This window comes from Polyodon spathula, chromosome 17 (genome assembly GCF_017654505.1).
Source record: "Polyodon spathula isolate WHYD16114869_AA chromosome 17, ASM1765450v1, whole genome shotgun sequence".
Taxonomy (NCBI): Eukaryota; Metazoa; Chordata; class Actinopteri; order Acipenseriformes; family Polyodontidae; genus Polyodon; species Polyodon spathula.
In genome coordinates this window covers 18,833,884-18,856,228 of record NC_054550.1, presented here as the reverse complement: position 1 = coordinate 18,856,228, position 22,345 = coordinate 18,833,884, and the positions used below count along the sequence as shown (strand labels likewise).

Below are 22,345 nucleotides of genomic sequence, written 5' to 3'. Positions count from 1 at the left end.
GAAGTCTTGAAGGTACTTGAAGGCTGCCGACTCCTTATCTAGAGCTCTGACAAATTGTTTCATAAGGCCCAATTTGATGTGCAGTGGTGGCATCAGCACCTTCCGGGGGTCCACCAGTGGCTCCCACTTGACGTTGTTCCTCCCCACAGAGAACTCGGTCCGCTGTGGCCAGTCCCGCCAGTGGTAGTGCACCTTGGTGTCCCTGCTGTCCCAAAGGCAAAGATAGCAGGGAAACTTGGTAAAACCGCCTGGAGACCCATCAGGAATGCCACCATTGCAGCCTCTTGATGCCATCTCAGAAAAATGCAGATATGTATCCACTTAGGCAGCTGGAACTAAACTGAACTGGTGGGCTTAAGGCCCCTCTATTTACATTTATATTACTGGAAAGTTCTAGAAGTTACTCCAAGTTTACTCAGCACTGAATCTATCTGGAATGTTCTGGAAAATAGGTCAATTTCAAAATATCACTGTCCTGGTCACAAAAGCAAAGTTTGTGGGGAATAATAGCCATTTTCTATACTTTTGAGGCATACGCAATTAGGAAATAACACTTACTACCCAGGAAGGAAAAAAAAAAAAATTGTTACACGGGTGTTGTCTGAAGGTTTTTATGCTAATTTGAAAGGAAAAAAAAAACCCACATTTGTCACCACGTAGTAAGCAATTTCGTCATCGATCAGAATTCTAATGGGCCGTCTCTAAAGGGTTAAATCCGTTGCTAGTTTGTTTTTTTTGTTAGCTTGTTTGTTTTTTCACTTAAACTACCCCCAATTTTAAAACATAAAGATTCTGAACATTTCCTGCTATTGAGTCCTGAGAGAGATGTGGTGTGATTGTGGATTAATGTTGATTGTCCCAAACTCCTCTCACCCATGTCTTCAGAGATGGGGAAAACCCCACCAAGCCAGGCTCCAGTTGAAGTATAAAGATTTGCTTTGTATTTTTCAAACATCATATTAAGGTGATGTCAGAAACTAAAAATAATATACAAAAGTGACCTAAACTGCAAGAAGAATGCAATCATTACAATAGCTCTGATTTACTGGTATTCATAACACAAACAGCAAGTTGGTATGGATGATACTGGTAGTATAAACGATAGCACATCAGCAAGATAGTCTCCACTATAATAATGTATAGTGTCGACACTTACTTGGAAGAGAGTGACTGGAGAAATATGGAGCCAAACATGAAGCCAATTTAAATATCGCTTCAGCCCACTAACCATTCTGTGGGAATGATCACTGGACAATCTCTGTTCCTGCTGTCGAGCAAATCGTCTCTCTTCATTCTCCAAACGCAAGCTACTGATATTACCCAGGAGGCAAGAGCCCAGCCTGCAGATCTTCTGGAGTTGTCAGGCACCTGACCAGTAAGTGCTGTTGATGTGTGATGAAGAGAACTATCCCCAGCCAGGGGAGAAAAGGCCAATGCTGCACTCCCTGTAGTCTCCCAGTAAAGATCAGCAACTTGTCACCAATGTGATTTGGACCACATTCAAATGTCTCACTCTGAAAGCAAGCGCAAGTCTCAAGTACCTTAGTGATGACCCAACTATTACATTACAAATGTCCCACCCATTTTTTTCTACATTGGTTGTTTTGGGGTGTTTTAGCCCTGTAACAGTCGTAAAAAGATCTATGTAATTAGCCTTTGAAACTAAGGTTTACAGTGATCAAGTAATCTGCACCTCAGACTAATAAATGTCTACATGACTGCAGAATGGGGGGGGGGGGGTTAAATGTAAGGTTTAGTCACACAAAACTTAAGATGAAATTGAAACCTGTTCAAAAAACAATGCTAACAATGTGCATGACAAAATCCAAAATATTGTTTTAAAGCTCTGGGAGCGTGAAGACCAGTCAATGTTTTTATTTAGCATAGCATCCCCATCTGATTTGTTTTTTAAGGCTTATAATATGATTTTAGTAAACCTGAATTAAACCTATATTTTATTCAACACTTTACTATTACACTTTAAATATGTCAATTGGCATTCGTATGGGATACAGAGTGAACAATTCTAGCCATTATTGCTGGCCCTGTAATGGCATAATGGAGTTCATAAAATGCTTTGACAATAGTCCGGTCCAGGTAGTTATATTAGTATACAGTACTTAATGGCTCTCCGGGATGGGAGATGCTCATCCCTGGTCTAGATAAGTGTCCTGGTGCTAGGGGCAGCCATCTAGTGAGAGTAAAATATAAATGGATTGCTGTTTTTTAATAATTAAAAGCTGATATAGCAGCACAGTCAACATGCAGACTCCTTGATGTAGCATGCTGGAATCTGGGCTTCCCAGAAGGGAGCACTTTGTTTGCTGACATTGCCAGTGGCAGAGAAGACAATGGACCTCTTGTGTTTTCTGGGCCCTGATTCCCAAAAATGCAACACACAATCTGCGTATGAATAATCAGAGGCCAGTCAGTAGCAGACTGTCTGCTAAAGGGAGCGAGGTGACTTTAAAGAACACTTACAAAAAAAAAAAAATCAGTAACCCATCAACAGTGAAATTGTAGCATTTTGAAATAGACATTAGGAAATGAGTTTAATTGGATTTTTACCTGAAAAAGATGTCAAAAATCATCAAGTTTTTTACTTGACACATCCTTGTACTAATGTCTTATAACAATTAAAAAATCTGAATATTTTGTCAATCAGGTCTCGCTCTATGTGTGTCTAGGTCTCTCTGTATTAGTGCTTGTACTATTGAGATGTACCTGTGCTGGCCCTGCCAGCACAAAGTGAATAAATTAAACTAAAATGAAAAAAGTATTCGGAAAAATACTCATGAAAAATGAAATCTGCATTTGTCCCATGAATACTGCATTGAATAACATTGGCTGAGACTACTGATGTTGTTTGCCCAAATTCACAGCAGGTTGTGTGTGTATGTATGGAGAAAGCACTGCCATTCTTGTATGGCTGTTGTGATTGGAGCCGTTCTCATGATACCTCAACGCAAACTCCATGAGTACTTTTTGGCAATATGAGAAAAAATAAATTCAGTGCCTTTCTAACTTTCTATCGTGTTGAAGGCGTACAATTGGACCCATGCCTTTTGTACCGTAGCGACAAGATCAGGGAAAAGGGTATTCATGTAGAATTAATTCTAGGTTAAATCTAAGAAGGGCATGTAGTGGGGAAGTGTACACAGTTATTCTCACAAGTGCGGCCTGTGACTTTTAAAAAGCAGTCTGGAGTGAGAGAAATAACTTGAATTAGTTGGGCAGAACAATGTGGGTCCAGCTCCAATACTGACCAGGTGTCCCTGTAACTCAGCAACCATGCTGGCTGCGTGCTCTCCCTCAATGGGCTAGTGTTTGCTGCATGTAGATGGGCAGGAACCGACTGAGAAATAACTACTTTAAGTTTTCGGAGTCCTAAAAATAACTCTTGGATGTAGCTTTGCATTCCCTTCAGCGTGTTTATTTTAAACACACCTCTGTTTAACTTGATTTGATGCAACATGATCTCAAGAATACAGTGTACCAATCTGGATACCATGTAGCCAGAAAGAGGCAGTTTATGGTACAACCTAATTTTTAACAACACATCGCCAAAGGCACTGAAAGAATTAGAGAGAGGGCAGTGTATTTGATCTTTCTTTTCCCACATGCCTCTGTCCTCTGCCCTCACGGTTATCGCATTATTGACAAGTAGCGCAGATAGTTTCTAAGTGCCGTTCTGTGTGCAGGGTTTATTGGCATCTATACAGCACTTGCCACAGAGCTTCAGCCATCTGCTGTCTAAGACTTTGGTGCAGCCCTGTTCTTGCGGAGGAAAAGACTGCACGACACTTAATGCCTCCGCAGCTGAGTGACTGGCCACTTTGATTTCCTGTTTCGGAGCCAGAATCGCCGTGGAAAAAAGACTAGGGCAGAGAGAAAGAGACTGCTGGGAGCTGTGAAGTGTCGAGGAAGAGAGAGCAAGTGGAGTTTGTGGGTAAGCCATCTTTTAGAAGTGCTTTTTTTTTTTTTTGGACTTCGTGCTAGCTGACAAAGCTGTTTCCATGGTGATGCGGAGGGCAGCTCTGTGGAATGCTAATCTCCTGTAAGTGAGGCTTCCCAGCTGTTGTCTGAAAAGAGCAGAAGAGGAAGGGTTGGGGGGGGGTGAGGGGGGAAGAGATGAAAACAGCTCTGACCACATACAGGGCAGTGCCAGACATCTTAGATCAGACTATTACAGTTGTGCAAGTTAGGACAAAGCCATTAGACATTGAACTGAAAGGTGACATTACATACTGTGTGCAGTACTAACAGTGACACACCTTTTTTTCTCTTTGCGGAACAAAAGGTTCTTCAGTCACTGTTGGCATTGACAAATATTTCACCGTTCTTCTTTACAAAACTGTTCAAGCTCTGTCAAGTTCTTGGGGAGCACTGGTGGACAGCAGGTCATGCCACAAATTTGATTGGATTTAGGTTAGGGCTCTGACTGGGCCACTCAAGGACATTTTACCTTTTTTTTTTTTTTTTTTTTTTTTTTTCCTTGACCAGTCCAGTGTAGCTTTGGCTGTGTGCTTTGGGTTGCTGTCATGCTGAAAGGTGAACTTCCTTCCCAGTTTCAGCTTTCTTGCAGAGGGAGGCAGGTTTTCCTCAAGGACTTCTCTGTACTTTGCTCCATTCATTTTCCCTTCTATCCTGACTAGTGCCCCAGTCCCTGCCGATGAGAAACATCCCCATAACATGATGCTGCCACCACCATGCTTCACAGTAGGGATGGTGTTCTTTGGGTGATGCGCTGTGTTGTTGGGTTTGCGCCAAACATAACGCTTTGCATTTAGGCCAAAGAGTTCCATTTTAGTTTTGTCAGACCACAAAACTTTTTGCCACATGGCTACAGAATCTCCTGAGTTTTTTTTGTTTTGTTTTGCATACTTCAAACAAGATTCAAGGTGGGCTTTCTTGAGTAATGACTTCCTTCTTGCCACCCTACCATACAGGCCAGATTTGTGGAGAGCGTGGGATATTGTTGTCATGTGCACACTTTGACTAGTCTTGGCCATAAAAGCCTGTACCTCTTGCAAAGTTGCCATTGGCCTCTTGGTAGCCTCTCTAATTAGTTGTCTTCTTGCTCGGTCATCCAATTTAGGATTGCTGTTACAAGGGGGGTGGACAGTTATCCAACCAAGCTATTTCAGTTTTTATTTTTAATTTTTTACAAATTTCTTGAATATTTTTTCACTTGGAAGTTGTGGGGTAGGATGTGTAGATAAATGAAAAAAAAACAATTTTTAATGCTTTAATTCCAAGCTATAAGGCAACAAAAGGTGAATTTTGAAAGGGGTTGTAGACTTTCTATAGGCTGTATGTGTGTGTGTGTGTGTGTGTGTGTGTGTGTATGTATATATATGTATGTATATATATATATATATATATATATATATATATATATATATATATATATATATATATATATATATATATATATATATATATAAGTAAAGTAATGCAGCATATTTAATACAAGTTTGTATTTAAGAATTTGTATTCTTTTTAGATTCTGAAGCTGCAGGCTGATTTGCAGAATCGTTCATTTTAAATTGAACTGTTTAGTTTAGGAATGCAACGAAATGTTCCTAAATCCCTGCAAGTGTTGTGACAATAGTGATGTTTTTGTTGAGTCAACACTCAACAGAATCGTTGAATTTAGGTACGCACACCTATAAATACCTAGTACAACATATCAAAACGTTGGGCAGCTGGATCTTTGAGCTACTGTGTGTGTGTGTGTGTGTGTGTGTGTGTGTATATATAATATATAAAAATAAACATATCTATATAAACATTAAATCACTTCGGTGAAATGTTGTCTTTTGTAATTTGCCCATCATCAATATTTTTCAACAAAATCTTCAGAAATTATTGCAAGGTCCTTCAGGTCAGAGAATAACGCATACATGTATCGCTTTGAAAAACTAAGCGGAATACAATAATAAAAAAAAATACTTCAAAATAAATAAATATAAATATTATAAATAACAGTAAAGTATATTGTAGAAAAAATGTTTTAATTGTTTCTGATGTATTCTGGGGAAAAAAGGCACCAATACCAAGATGCTACTGTAAAAACTAGATTTTTGGTGAAATTTTATAGGAAGAAAGAAGGGGGAACATCCCACTGAAAAATACGTGGTCCTTAAAGGGTTAAAGAATAAACCCTTTAAAATCTGTAACAAAGCATTGAGTTGCTGTGTTTGTCACATTTTAAACCTTTTACCACCAAAGAGCAGGGTTCAAATCTAGCTGTAGTCACACGTGAAATTAGTTGACATTTGTCCACGTTACAATTCTCAGTTTTGGCTTGAGGAGGTCTAGGACTGAATGGCAGGCAGTGTGTGTTCAGGTCAGGATTGAGATGCTCTGTCTGTCTCTCTGTTGCAGAGCTGTGAGGGGAAGCTCTCATGGTGCCTACCTGACTAGTCAGTGCTATTGTTCCTCTTTTATGTTTCATTGGCATTAAATTCAAGCACACAAAAAATGCAGCATCAAATTAACTCCAATCAATACTTATGATTGTACTTATTTTTTTGGAGGTATAATTGGCTTGCATGTAAGTGAGGACACACCTGAGATAATAACAAACATAGCTTCCCATGCAGTGAGGTCACTTGTGTCACTATATAATTTTGTTTGCCTGCTGGAGTGTAGCCTTTTCCTTTTTGTTTTTATTGCAAGTCATCCATCTAGAAGGAACAAATTCTCAGGGGTGGGTCACTGATCAGGCAACATTGAGTAGAGAAGGCTCGAATGGTGATGGTTAACAGGCTGTTGGGAGCAGAGGGTTATTGGGTCCTGCACTCTGTCTAATGAGAACCACCGTTTGATTTGCACTGATGGCGGTAAACAGCACAGAAATGTCAGCTTGCTTTAATGATGCGCAGCTCTAGGCTGGGGGAACGTTAGACAGCCGTGCTGCAGTTGTTAGTGTACAGCCCGTCGGTTATTCTCTGCAGCCTTAAGCGATTCGTTTGGCATTCTTTTTTTTGTTTGTTTTATTCATAGATGATGCCTTCATTGCAGAGAATACAGTTTTAATTGTATTATTATTATTATTATTATTATTAAAAATCTAATTCCTGCCAAGGTCTTGATGTTTGCACTACAAAGTGATGTATGTTTTAAGTGCAGCGTAAATTTGAATCGTGCAATTTGCCCAAGCTTTCTGCTGTTTTTAATAAATGCAAGATTCCAAATTGTAGTGCTGTATGTACAAAAAAGTTACCTAATGCTAGTTGTTGTATATAAGGCAGTGTGAGCAAACATGTCAATTTTGGCTTTGATATTAATGTTTGCTTTCCTTTAGTCTAGCGTGTAGGTCAATAGAGAGTGCTGTCTTTCTCTTCCCCTTTAAACCACTGCATCAACTGCTAGAAAAGTCCAATTTTGACCATCCAATAAAGCATCCAATAAACTAATAACACCCTATTCTTCAAAATGCAAACTGATAACATTACCTTTGAACCCTTTGTCTCGTTGTTTACTTAATTAAAAAAAGCAAGCTGAGGCTGCTCATCAGTCTTGTTTAATTAAAAGCAGAATTAGTCAATCATGTGGGCTGCATTTTATCAGATTTTTACATTCCTGTAGCTGCCCCTTCATTCTCTAAAACTGAGAAAACAAAAATCAGCCGCAGTGCACGCAGGAGTTGCTCTCGCAATACTGCCTCAGCTCTTCAGTGTTGCAGGGTTTGTGAACTACCTCCCTGCTGTTTTGAATGTGCAGCATTTTGTATACCAAATACAAAATGTCTTGTTTAGTGATTTATTAAAGCTGTTTGGGTCTTGCACAGTGTTGTTCAATTTTACAAAAAAAGATATTCTTCCTTGGCGTCTGAGAACGCCATTTTTCTCCTTTAGCCTTCTTGACACTGATTTATAGCAAAGCAGACTTTGTTTAGCTGTGGAAATACAAACTGAATGCCTCTGGAGTGTTCCTGCATCTGCGTTTTCTAAAGCTTTAATTATATCTGGAAAATCGCTTGTATACAATCGAGGAAACTTGGCTAGGACATGCTTTATGACAGGTTTTTGAGTATTAGAATCTGGAGCTACATGGAGCAACCTGTCCATCTACAGTATTCATCAATCCCAAATGTGTGTATGTTCCACTTACATACTTGCCTACAGTAGATGTATTTCATAAAGATCTACTTAACAACAACAAGTGTCCATACCAAGATGAACTGAAGATTTTAACAGTTTTTTGTGAAGCTCTTTCTGTTATTTTGCACCTACTCTGGACTGCCTCATGAGAAGATGGAAGAAGTGGCTCTTTTGTCAACATGTATAACAAAGTTCTGATGTGATCAAATTACATGTATGAGTGTGACAGGGTATGCCCACCCCTGTATTTAGTTGTATTGTTTTTGATTATTAGGCTTCCAAGCCAAAGGCCGGGAAGCCTATTGTTAAAGTTTTTTTTTTTTTTTTTTTTTTTCTTCTCAAAACTTTAAACTGCTGCTGCTTCGAAGCTGTCTGACTGATCAGGTTCTGACTTGTCAGGTAACAAGCTGGATACATTGGCTGTCAGATGCTGAAAAAATGTTGCTGTTGCGTCCTTGCAATTGGCGCAGTGACGCATTTTTTGATAAAACCTTTCGCAATCTTCTTCTTGGGAACCGGTGAAGGGGTTGATCTGAAACTTGGCATATGCCATCAGCATCCAAACCCGCATCAAGTTTGCGAAGCAGAAGTTGTTGTGATAAATTTTCATGTCAAAATGGCTGCCACAAATCTTATCAAAACGCACCCCTAACAACAAACTGCTGCTGTTTGAAAACCGTTTGTCTAATAAACTCCAAACATGGTAGTTATGTCCCAGTAACAATGGAATACAAATATGTCAAAATGGTTATGTTTTATAAAACAAGATGGCCACCAGGTGTATGTTTACATCTGAAATTTAAAACTGCCTCAGTTGACAAACGGTTTACTTGACTAACTCCAAACTTCACAAGCATCATCCTTGACACTGTGACTTTTAAGAAACTGTTAGTAAGCCGAAATGGCCGTATGATGCATTTCTTCTTGAAACCTCACAAAATCTTCTTCTTTGGAACTGTTGAAGTGATTGATCTGACACTTGGCATATATTGTCACCATCTAAACCTGCTTGCAAAGCAGAAGTTGCTGTGATACAATTCAATAGTAAAATGGCTGCTACAAGTTTCCCTGAAATGTGCCCTTAACAGAAGACTGCTTTTATTTGAAAACCGTCTGACCAACAGACGCCAAACTTGGTACGCATTGTTCAGGTGACAACGGAATACAAATATGTCAAAATGGTTATGTTTCATGAAACAATATAGCTGCCACTCCTACATTTTCTTCTTATATTTAAAACTGCTTCAGTTTAAAAACAGTTCAGTTGATTAACTCCAAACTTAAAAACCATCGTGTCTGTGTCAGTTAAATTTTCATTTTCAAAAATTGCATTTTTGCGTTAAAGAAGATGGCCGCCTGATGCACTTTTGAAAAAAACTTTAAAAATATTCTTCTGTGGAACTGTTGAAGTTGCTTATTTTAAACTTGGCACATTGAGAACTAAACACACTTAGACGGGTACTGAAACTGGGGCTTGGGAGCCTTAAAACTATTTGGCGCTACTTCTACTTATTTATTTTTTAAATGTATTGCATTGTTCGTTAAGCTAAGTTTTGTTATTGTTTGGCAGTGTGGGTGGGGTTGAAGCCCCTTCCCACTAAACTTGTTCAGAATTTGGCCATATCCCATATTGATTACCAATTTGGAGATGGCCGTGTATATAAAAACGCATCTACTGCTCATAAGGGGAGAGAGAGTTAAGAGGAGTCGGAGAACAAAGAAGAAAGGTGAGCAATTGCTCCTCGTGCTGGGGGTAAACCAGCATGATACTTGTATTTTATTTTTTTTATTTATGGATTTGTTTTGGCCATCGTGCGTCCTTTTTGTTTTGAGAAGGTGTTTGGTTTCTGTTTGTTTGATTTTATTTAATAAATATGCGCCCAGCGGTTCAACCTGCAGTACTGTGCCTCTTTATACAGTGCCTTGCAAAAGTATTCATACCCTCCCTATGGTGTCCCATTTTGTGAAATTTCAAAATTAATGTATTCACATTTTTTTAAACTTAATATTTTATTCAATACTTCAATGCTAAAACTGAAGACTTTTAAGGGTAAGAAGTTACAGTAAATGTCAACTAAAACTAAGTAGAAAAAACTGAAATATGTTGATTGCATAAGTATTCAGACCCAATTACAGTTGCAAGTCTTTTTGGGTAAGCCTCTTCCAACTTTGCACACAGGCTTGGTGCAATTTGTGCCCATTCTTCTTGGCAGAGTTGCTCAAGCTCTCTCAAGTTGCCTGAGGATCGCTTATGGACAGCAGTTCTCAATAGGATTCAAGTCAGGACTATGACTGGGCCATTCAAGGACATTCACTTTCTTATTCTTAAGCCACTCCAGTGTAGCTTTGGCCTTGTGCTTTGGATCATTGTCCTGCTGAAAGGTGAATTTTCGCCCCAGTTTTAAGTCTTTAGCAGACTGAAACAGGTTTTCATATAGTATTTGCCTGTACTCCATCCATTTTCCCTTCAATCCTAACAAGCTTTCCAGTCCCTGCTGAGGAGAAGCATCCCCATACCATGATGCTGCCACCACCATGCTTGATTATAGGGATGGTGTTTACTGGGAGATGTGCTGTGTTGGGTCTGTGCCAAATGTAATGCTTGGCATTTAGACCAAAAAGTTCCAATTTATTCTTGTCTGACCACAACACCTTTTGTCACATTTTTGCAGGATCACTCAGGTGCTTTGTTGCAAACTCCATGTGGGCTTTGAGATGGCTTATTTTTAGTAATGGCTTCCTTCTTCCCACCCTGTCATACAGGCTACTTTTGTGAAGTGTTCTGGATATTGTTGACTGATGCACATTTTCTCCCATCTCAGTCATTGAACTCTGTAGCTCTTTCAAAGTTGTCGTTGGCCTCACACTGGTATCCCTCACCAGTTTCCTCCTTGCCCTTGTTTGGAGGGATGGCCTGATCTAGGCAGTGTCTGGGTGGTACAATGCACCTTCCATTTCTTGATGATTGCGTAGGCTGTGCTCACAGGGATATTCAGAGACTTCGATATTTTTTTGTACCCTGCTCCTGATCTGTGCTTTTCAATGACTTTATCCCTGACTTGCTTTGAAAGCTCCTTGGTCTTCATGGTTGAGTCTGCTTGAAATTCATTACCTGACCAAGGAACCTCAGAGACAGGTGTTTTTATTCTGAAATCATGAGAACCACTAATATTGCACATAGACAAAGGTCATTCAACTAATTGTGTGGCTTGTTAAGGTCATTTTGCGCACCTGAATTAATTTAGGCTTGTCACAGCAAAGGGTTTGAATACTTATGCAATTATGACTTTTTTCCATTTTTATTTCTTATTAATTATCTGTTTACTTATTTATTTTTGTTTTTGCTTTGAATGTATGGAGCAGGTTGTGTATATAACACATATTAATTCCTACTTTAAAGTGTCATGACTGCAAGCTTTAAAGCAACAAAATGTGAAAACTGTGACAGGGTCTGAATGCTTTTGCAAGGCAATGCACTTCCTGCTCTGTGATGTCACCATTCAACCATCCATGACAATGAGCAAGATCATTTATTTTAAGAATTCAAAAGCACCAGCAAATCTGGACCTACATTACAGTGTACACATAGTGGAGTCGTGGGGTAATGATACACTAATGCCACTCCTACATTTTCTACATTGCATGTCACAGTACAATGCATGTTGTAATATGCAGGCTGTTATAATCATAAATAAATGGCTTAAACTATTAACATGGTGAAAAGCGCATAATGTCGCTATAGAAGAAGTTGCTTCATAGGTTGCCTAAAAGCTGCCTTGTTTTTCATGGGCTTTACATACAGCAAAAAAAAAAAAAAAAAAAAGTCAACCAGTGCCAGGCATTTCTGAGAAGAGAATCTTGGCTCATTTGCAAAACTCATCATGCAGGTTTAAATATCAGTTGTCTTCATCTGCAGGTTTTGTTTTGAAGCGAGCACTTGCCATTTTACTTAAGTGTGAAACAGCAAGGTCATATTTTGACAAGCCTTGGTGAGGAAAGAGTTAAATAGCTTGTGTAGCAGAGCTTTGATTGACTGTAAACTCACTTAAGGGGAGACTGTTGTGGTTATGATGCAACAATACTGTCACATACAAACCATGAATCACTAAGGAGGTAAAAAGTAATATGTAAATGTTTAACAGCTGTAGGAAAAAAAAGTTTGTTTTCGGGTTAGAATTACTTTACAACTTGCGGTATTTGTTCCATACAGTAGTAGCCTATAAAAAATGATTGGAATGAACTGCATCTGTCTGTTGAGTTTTATTGCAGCTACAATTTAAATTACGAAGAATGTTTATGTATACAAAAGTACTACTTGTCATTGAACGATTTATCTTTTTATAGTTATGTTTTTATAGTTTTTATGTTGTCAGCTTCCTTTAAATGGCGTGCATTGCAAACAAGTATGCCAGTAACATGCATCCCTCTAATGGCTGTCAGATTAATTCAAGGTAACCATACAGAGTTAATGATCATGAGGTATTGTATCAACAGTGCAGAATAGTGCAGAATAAGAAATGGAAATGAATAATGTTAAATAACGTATGTAATGTTAAAGCCAAGTTTATTCATAGTTGAATAAGATTTTACAGAAATATGAACGGGCAACCGACTCCACTATATCCCTATTGCCAGGGATTTCTTCCCCTGTGGATGTCTGTCTGTTGTATTTCAGACTGTTTAGTTCTGGTTGATGTCAGTATATGTTTGTGGAAAATCAGTTCCTCCTTCCCAGTTAAAGAAGGTCATATATGAGCCAGGAATTATAAATCTCTGCATTCATTCCCACCACATCAGTTTTTCACCAGTGCCCTTTATACTGTGTGTGTGTGTGTGTGTGTGTGTGTGTGTGTGTGTGTATGTCTATAAATTGGTTCCACTGTAATTAGTAATTGGTATATTTGAGTAAAGTGATTTTTTTTATTTTTTTTATTTATTTATTTTTTTTAAATATATAGTTTTACTTGCTTCCCAATCCGAAGTATCCCAGACCTGACTTGTCTCTCTTTTCAGGCAGCTGTCTTGAATGCGGTGCTCTCCCTAGCAGTCTTGGCGAGTGACAATGTAAAGAAGGCCCTAGAGCTGCACACTGTTGAGACAAATGGATGTTGCGTCTCCAAGCTGAGTGTATTGAAGAACCGAGAGGAGTGAGAAAGACCCGGCCATGACCACCTCCCACATGAACGGGCACATGACAGAGGACTCTAACACAGAAGTGAAGAACGCAGAGCTGAGCGAACCCCCGCGGCACCGTGAGATGGCGGTGGACTGTCCAGGGGAGCTGGGCTGCAGGACCCTGCCTGTGAGGCGCAGCGCCCAGCTCGAGAGGATCCGCCAGCAGCAAGAAGACATGCGGAGGAGGCGCGAGGAGGAGGAGCGCAAACAGGAGCTGGACATCAATGCCTCCATGAGGCTCAAGAAGCTGTCCCAGAACCCCAAGATAGGTATCGACAACCCCACCTTCGACCCTGTCGAGGGATATGTACCCGAGGGGCCCAGCAACCTGGCCAAGGTCTTGGGTGAGTCCATGAAGTAGGGAGCACAACTAATCAAGCTAAATGCTGAATTGTTTTTTTTTTTTTTTTATAATCCTAAAGGAAAAAAAAACTTAAGTAAGCGGCTTCTGACTGTCAACGTTAACTAAAGTTGGTTTGCTTTAATCCACCCTACCCATCATTTCATTTTCACCTCTACCAAATATTTTTTCATCCACATTGAAGTATATGCATTCTTTTTCTTTTATTACAATAAGTGAGACAGCCTTTACAGTGTCCAGTATATAAATCCGAAACAGAAATCTTTATACTGGCGAGTATGCTATGTGTGTAACTGAAGAAGTTGCTTTTTAGTACTGCTGTAGGTATTTATGATTTATGAACAGTTTCAAATGTCCTGCTAAACACTGAGTGGTGTTGTACATAATACTAGATGGCCACACTTAAATGCCATTTGGAGACACCTTGTGGATTACCCATCCACCGATTGTCTACATCATGTCCTGTGCTTATTCACAAGCTGGCGGTGTGTGTACTTCATACTGTGTACTGCTTACTGTTTAGCGTGATCAAGAGGCAGGAATCTCACAAGACAAAAAGCTGGCAGAATAGTATATTATTACAATTGAGGATTTTATGTTTTAGTTTTTGCCTTTTAACCATTGTCATGAATACATATATCAATATATATGTTTAACCTTAAATTGCAAGGAGCGGAAATGTTTTTTCTCTGCATATTGACATTAGAGCACAACTGTTTCCAGACGCTGACAGCCATGATGTATCGGGCTTCACCACCCATTACTGCCAGATTCGGAGTGAAGTAGCTGAGGTGCATTTTTACCATTTAAAAAAAAAAAAAAACACGCTCGTAGAGTGATGTAAAAAAAATAAATAAATGCACAGGCTCATAATGCAAGCCTAACGCTCAATTTCTGATTCTTGGGGATCTTTAAAACTCTTGCCATTAATTTACCTGTCAAATAATTTTAGTGAAGCAGGGTGGCGCATTATTTTTAGTTCTAATTCTAAAGGGTCACAAAGAAAGGAAACCCAGGGGATACCAACAGGTGCAGGTGGAATGGCTGCTCTTATTCCTTCAAGAGATCTTTTTAAAGTGAAAAAATACATTTAAACAGCAGCTCCAACAGTATATTAAAAAGCAAAATTGTCTAAACCAAAATGGGATGGGGTGAAAATGTTAGTTATAAAGAGAAATGTATTTTATAACCTTAGTGACGACACCTTGTGATTCGAACTGTTACTCCATTTTATAGCTCTTGCATCAGATCTTGTAAAAGCCCCTTAAACACTCCCCTGTTTCTGCAAAGCTTGTATGCATCTTGTTTTCTGTACTACACTTCTGTTTCCCTTTAGCTTACTCCCCCTGAGAGAGACTTAATCGCATTTGACATCTAAAGTACCCTCCCCTGCGCTCCAGCTGCCCAGCGCTGCTCAATAACTCGCTTGACGGTGTGCGGACAATGTTGCACTGATGGATGTACAGTACAGTTGCACTTCAGCACTTATGCATTTTGTCTTTAATCTGAGAAGCTAGCTACTTAATCTAATTTGGCATTTCAGAAGAGTGAGACTCCATTTTTGATTCTTAGATTTAAGTTTGCAGAGACACTGTAGTGGAACAACTAACTTGTACTGCGAGTGTGTAAGTTAGTATGTATTGGTTAGTTGATCAAAATCTTATTGAAATATGTATGGCTACATTTTGTAATAAATGATTTCATTGGGGTGGGGGGTTGTTGGTATAATACATTCTCTCTAGTAAGCACTGGGTTAGATTACTGTCTTAACCATCGTTGAGAATTTGAGTTTTGGGATTTTTTTTTTTTTTTTTTTGCAAAGCTATTCAGTCTCTGTGAGGGTGTTGTGTAAAAAATATCAGCTGGTTGGTTAATGACTTGAAAGAAGGTGATGAAAGGGAGGTGTCAGGGCTCACACGTGGCGAATCCAGTAAAGGCGCTCCGCGAGGAGTGCAGGATGTGCCCTATAGTCTGGGTGTCGCTGGTTTGAGTCCTTTGCCGACCGAGGACAGGAGTTCCCAGGGGGCAGTGCTGAATTGGCAGAGCGCTGCCTGGGGGAAGGGAGGGCTAGGTCGGCCAAGGTGTTCTCGGCTCACCACGCACTAGCGACCTCTGTGGTCTGGCTGGGCGCCTGGGTCTGAGTCATTGCAGGAGTGGTAGCGGTGGGCTGAGCATAAAAATAATTGGACATTACTAAATTGGGGAGAAAACAATAAAAATAATTGGTGACCACTATTAAAAAATAAATAAAGGAGAAAGGGAGGGGTCCAAGGAAGTTCAAGCCTACCTGAAAGCAAGGTTTACTACTACTGCCCTTCCATCTGTAGCCAATGGAAGGGGCAGTAGTAGATTTATGAAATTATTTTGTTAGTTACAGCCACGTTAAAGTGACTGTTGCTTATCTGGCAAACTGGGGACTTTGCAAACCAGACACATCACCCTGTTTTATATTTTACATAGATAGAGCAGGGGGGAGGGGGGGGCAGGGCACCTTGGGGCCCCAGGGGCTACCTATGGCCTTCTTGCCGGTGAAGGGAAATTACCGCATTCCCAGTCCATGATCAAAACCGTATTCAGACTGAGGCTGATTAAGAGTCACGTGACCAAGGATGCAATCACGCCAGCGGTAGCGAGTTGTGTTAAGGCTAGAACAGGGGTCCCCAGTAAGTGACCATCTGTTTTAGCAGAGCTGAAAGCCATTAAAGTAAGGTCTGATCCAGTAATCCACGCTGGGATTGTTATAAGGGGGTCAGTCCCTTTGTTTCAGCAGCCTGCCCCTGTGAATCATCAGCACACCTGTCACTGGGATTGTTGATCAAAGGGAGGATTAATACCAAGGGGTCCATCTGGAAGCCTTTAAAATTGAATATAGGTAGATGAGATATTTGATACTCCTAAAATTAGACCTGTCATCCCATAGGCTGTAGGTTAACTGTAGTCAACACTCTTCAGGTTAAAAAATAGTTTTCACCTTTGCAAACTTCTTGACATCTCTTCAATTTGTATTGAGCCTGTATCAACAATAATCTGTTTGCAAATATCAAGCCAATGCCAGAAAGACAGTTCCGCTGTCCAATAATGGGGCAGATTTGAGGATGGTTTGTTTCACAGAAGGGAATGAAAGGTCAGTCAGTTAGGGCAGTCTGCATCGGTATGACCTTAGTACACATTGGGTCTGGCCGGTAGGTAAGATAAAGGTTGAAGTTGGAGGAATCGGAATACAATCAGTGGCAAGTGTGCAATGAGCTGCATAGAAGTTACTGTCAAAGGAATTTGAAAGATGTATTAAGAGAAGAACATTTTACCACTAAGGTGTGTGTGTGACAATGCCTAGACATACTGCATTCTACAAATATGCAGAGCACTTGATTACGTATATGACAGCACAGGCAGGGCCAATTATGCAGCAGTGGAAAGCTTGCAGTGCAAAAAAAAATTGGCAAATCGGGGGAGGTGCAGATTTCAGGCACTTCAAAACATTAATGTCAGCAATTTAACTATTATTTTTTCCAATGGATGCCAGTGGCATTTCTCTAGAATACAGTTGAGTTTTAAGGGTTCACAGAGCTTACTGTTTGTTCATAAATATTTGGTTTTTTTTACTGTTCATTAATTACGTTCTGTATTACAAAACTAATTTTATACAAATCTTAAATATAAACTTTGTCATGCATACTATAAATGCTGTTTTTCTGTGTGTGTTTTTTTCTGGCCTGCAAGCGAAATGCCCTTCTAAAAAAAAAAAAAACATTTTAATAATTTTTATAAAACCACGATTTATAAAGAAATATAGATACATACTTTGAACTCAATTTGAGGGGGTGTCAAGGCGTGTATTGTACAGGTACTGTACATGAGACCCAGTAAAGTCAACCTCAAACTCTGTTGACATATCTGTACACTCTTCAGTGGTGTAGATGGGACTGAACATGAACAGGAATTCCCTTCTATATGGGTGAATATCTGCAATATATATATAAAATACCACACCAATGATGACTCAATAAAAAAATGAAAAACCTTGCATGTGCTGTGGATGCTGCTGATAACAGTACTAATAAATGTTCTTACTTGCTTGCAGATCTAGATGACCTCCTGTCTTCGCTGAAGCATATCCAGCACAGTCTGGTGGACTCTCAGAGCCAGGAAGATATCTCTGTCGTCTTGCAGCTCGTCCAAAATACAGACTTTCAGAATGCCTTCAGGGTGCACAATTCAGTGGCAGTCAACATGAACAAAGCCAGCCCTCCCTACCCGCTGGCGGCCAATGCACAAGATTTATCCCAAGAGGTTTGTATGATCAAAGCACAGATGTGATCCTCTATTACACCAGTGCATAACATTAGCATGTATTATGTACTTTTTCTGGCATTGACAATATTAAATATTTTAGCTAGTTAATCTTTTGTTGTGCATTTTTTCGGTTTATATGGAGTGCAACATGTTTCCCTCTATTAGAGTCTAATAGACTATGATGAAAAGCCCAATTCAAATGTTGTCTCACTGGTGCACCCACTTACCATTTGGGAGGACTGAACACAATGGGAATAATAAACAGATGAAAAAAAGTGGAACGCGATGGAAATGCACCCTGGTCCTTTGTGACAGTTGTAGTTCTTATTGGATTAACGCTGTAGTCCTCTGATGTATTCACAAAGCAAGATCAGCACAGCCCCCAGATTGCAAATGTCTTTGAATTTTAGTAGCTCATTTCATACCCTCACCACTCTGTGTGAAGGAGCTTCTCCTTCTCTCTGTCCAGGTTCTGGACTGCAGTGGATTGATTGAGTCACAGGTGAGGATAACTGGCCTAACTAAATGAGCAGTCACACAGCTTTGGATTGTCTGTTCCCTTGGACTCTTTCCACTGATTGTCTTCTGAGGCTTGGCTACTCGTGTTAGTTATTTTTTCACTTCATTGGAAAACGCTGCTCTCTTCAGCAAGCTTCCCTTCGTCTGTACTGATGGTCACACTATGTTGATTGCAACTGTATTATTGTAGATGGATTGGCTCTTAATTCAACAGACAATGGGCTACATTGTCAGAATTATTTATTTTAAATAATCATGAGCATATTTTTTTTCAGAAGGGAGAAACAGCCAATAAACGAGTAAGACTTAAGTTAGAAACTAAGTAATCTTGAGTTGTTTCTTACTGTGATGTTTTTTCCTTTCAGATCAAAATTGTGCTGATGATAATTTGGAGTAAATAGCTTGGAGAATGTAGTCCAATGTTTAAATGTTTGTTAAAATTTCATAACCAGTTTTTATTTTCCAAAAATGCACGCATCTGATTTTGTCATTTTTCACCTCAGGTTCAGAACATATTTAGAACGAGCCCGCAGAAGGATGGACAAGAATTGAATGCTTTGCTAACCACACCGCATCTACAAGTACGTTATACTTTTTTACTATTCATTTTAATAACATTGACCAAGTATGTGGAATGAACTAGACTAATAACGTTACTATCATTGTAAGGCTTGTTCAAGGGAAAATGATGAATTGATGTAAGTCATTGGCTGACATACAGCAAGGAGTCAAGGAACCCCCTTGGTACACATGAGCTGGAATTAGCTTTATACAGGGGTGTGGGGGTAGTAACATGTTTATTGTTATAAGTATCCACTATGCAAAGCAATACAAAGCAGAGGTTATAAGTTATAACCCCTTGTGAACAGGCTGGCTGTAGGTTTGAGGAAATGAAACCAAAATACACAGCAACTGCGGGCGAAACTGAAACACTCCGGCGCTGTGTTTTATTAACACACAGAAAATAAGTTTGAACAAAAACAGCGCACGGCACTTTGGGCCAAAATAACAGACAAACAAAACGGACTAACACTAAACAAACAGCGGACGAACAGACAAACAAACACGTTTAGTCCAAACAAACAAGCATCATGCTGGTCCTTCCAGCACAAAATAGCAGTTGTTAGATTTTCTTTCTTTTAGTTTTTAATTCTGTCCTCTCCACACCCATTCTCCACTCACCGAACACACAACCCCGAGGTGAGTGAAATACTGCATCTTTTATGCAGCTGTACCGAGACTTGATTGCTAACACTATGTAACAGAATTTTTGTTCCTGGGTAGTAAGTGTTATTTCCTAATTGCTTATGCCTCAAAAGTATAGAAAATGGCTGCTATTCCCCACAAACTTTGCTTTTGTGACCAGGACAGTGATCTTTCAAAATATCACTATTTCCAATGGGAAAACGGGCAAATGTGTGTCTTTTCGTTCACATAGTCAAAAAAAAAACATATGAATCCAAATTAACATGGATTTATACTAAAGTAATACAAAAATGACTACAAAAGATTTAGAAGTGAGTAGTTTTTCGAGATTTACGATTATACTGTATTTACATGTTAATTTGGATTCATATGTTGTTTTTTTCTGACTTTATGTGAACAAAAAGACACACATTTGCCCGTTTTCCCATTGGAAATAGTGATATTTCAAAATATCACTGCCCTGGTCACAAAAGCAAAGTTTGTGGGGAATAATAGCCATTTTCTATACTTTTGAGGCATAAGCAATTAGGAAATAACACTTACTACCAAGGAACAAAAAAAAATAATAATAATTTGTTACACGGTGTAATCGATCATTCAATTTGGAATCTCGGTACATCTGCATGTGAACTAATTTGTGCACTTCCCCCGTGCTCATATACAAATACCCCTTTTAATCTGCACATGAAGTGATTGTGTCATCCTCCCGTCTAAGTACAATTATATTTTAAATCACTCATGTTATACAGACCCATTTATATCCTGGGCACCAATGTCTATACACCAACATTAACACACCAAACGCAACACAACACAAAATCCACCCAAAGGCGGGGCACACTGCCTTTACATAAAAATATCCTAAAAGCTTTGGGTTCCTTATAGAATTTGCTATTAGCCAATAGCTTGTAGTGTCCCGTCCTATTTTAAATAGGACTGTGGAACACATTTCCAAACGGACAGCGTAGACAAATAAATACCTTTTTTGATTTACTTCTTTTAACTTGCAAATAACTTTACAGGAACCTCTTTACAAAAGGCACCCCCTTGTAGCAACGTGATGTAATTCCACTGTGAAATGGGTCTCGTTTGGACCTCAGTTAGTCACACTCAGAACTGTAGTTTTACTGCTCCTCCTAAGTTGTTTCTTGTGTTTTTTTTTTTGTTTTGTTTGTTTTTTTTAATGAAATGAGTATGACAAAACCAGCACACATTGAGGCACGATAATCCGTCTTGGCTTGATGGAGGCTCAAGACTAATGGGCAACAGACAGGTAGGCGCAGGCAGGGGGTGTTCAAGTCAGGTTTTACGATGCAACACACCATCGTAAAACAGTGGTGTGCATCGAGAGAACAACATTAGCGAACCTGCTTTTATAGGCAGAGTTAGTGTACCTGTAAGTGAGAGTTACAGTTTGGATAAAAGTATTGCATTATTGGCTGTTCTGTTTTTATTGGGTACATTTTTGAAGGGGATCAGTTTTTTCTCTCTATTACATTTTACAGCCATAATTCAAGGAAATGTTGCTGGTACATTCTGAAATTGTAAGAGATGCAATACTTACTTAATACTTAACTAACGAAGGACAAAACAAGCAGCTTGATATACCTATATGGTGTAATGGAGGTTGTTAAATTTGTTCCCAATAGCAGTGTTTGTCATGTCCTAGCATTATGAATACTTTGAATTCATTTTTATTTGTATATTTTTCTGTATCCAGTTACCAACAATAATAAAACCTACTAAATTACATTTTGCAGGGCTCTGGAACTGATTTTTATAATTAAATTAATAAAATGGTGCAAAGCCAGGCATGCTTCTGTGTGTAGCCTGCATAATGTATCCAAGCCCATTAAACTAATCGCTGCAGATTTGATTAATTGATTTTGAGTGTTAACTTAAGGCAGAAATGACTTCTGAAAACCCTCGACGCAATCTTGTTCTGCTGATCTGTACCTGCATTAATGAACATCCAAAGAAGCAATGGAGAGGATGCTTAATAATCTGCACTTAGCAGAAAACAGCTGAGTGCTGTAAACACAGACGAGCTGTGATTGCGTTCTCTGCCTCTCAATTCCTTCATTACAGACAGGGATGTTTTTCATCCACCAGGCGCTGATGCTGGCCCATGACAGGGTAGCAGAGCAGGAGATGCAGCCCCAGACAGTGGCAGAAACGCCCCAGGACTGCACGTACGAGACCATGACTCGATACGGAGGGGAGATGGTGAAGATTGTGCGCATTGAAAAGGCCCGCGATGTACCACTGGTGAGTGCGTCTCTTAATAGGGAATTTTCACGCTTGTCTGAATGAGACTTTAATTGTATAGGGATTGGGGGTGGGGTATTGCTGATTTATGAAGGCAGGGGGAAGTACAGTATTGCTTATTAAACTGAAGGCTTAAATGACTGTTGAGGTATTGCAAATAGACATACAGTAAATTAAATATAATGGCAGAATAACATTAAAAGGCTGAATAAAAACCAAATATGCTTTTTTTTCTGTGGAACTCAATATATGCAGTTTGTAAAGTGCATAGTGTTCTTTATTACAGTTTGTTTCGAATGTGTCATGTAGAACACATTGTGATAAATAAAAAAAACATGAGCTGTAAACCTACGCATTGCACCGCTTTTATGCTGTATTGTCCAGAACATTTCAGTACAACTCAGCAACTTGC

At 39.4% G+C, this 22,345-nt stretch overlaps 1 protein-coding gene across 4 annotated transcripts in view; it reads left to right on the top strand.

The window, feature by feature from the left end:
- LOC121329892 (MAGUK p55 subfamily member 5-like) overlaps positions 1 to 22,345 on the top strand; it is a 66,991-nt gene that overhangs the window by 32,602 nt on the left and 12,044 nt on the right. For 2 of the 4 annotated variants that reach the window (XM_041275879.1, XM_041275881.1), the window contains exons 2-5: positions 13,125 to 13,630; positions 17,729 to 17,937; positions 18,963 to 19,040; positions 21,754 to 21,933. In XM_041275879.1, the coding sequence (XP_041131813.1) occupies positions 13,276 to 13,630; positions 17,729 to 17,937; positions 18,963 to 19,040; positions 21,754 to 21,933 (822 nt within the window). In that variant the 5' untranslated portion in view covers positions 13,125 to 13,275. Of the gene's footprint in view, positions 1 to 3,833; positions 3,950 to 13,124; positions 13,631 to 17,728; positions 17,938 to 18,962; positions 19,041 to 21,753; positions 21,934 to 22,345 lie in introns of those variants that run through there. The other 2 variants (XM_041275880.1, XM_041275882.1) reach the window with 2 other exon arrangements.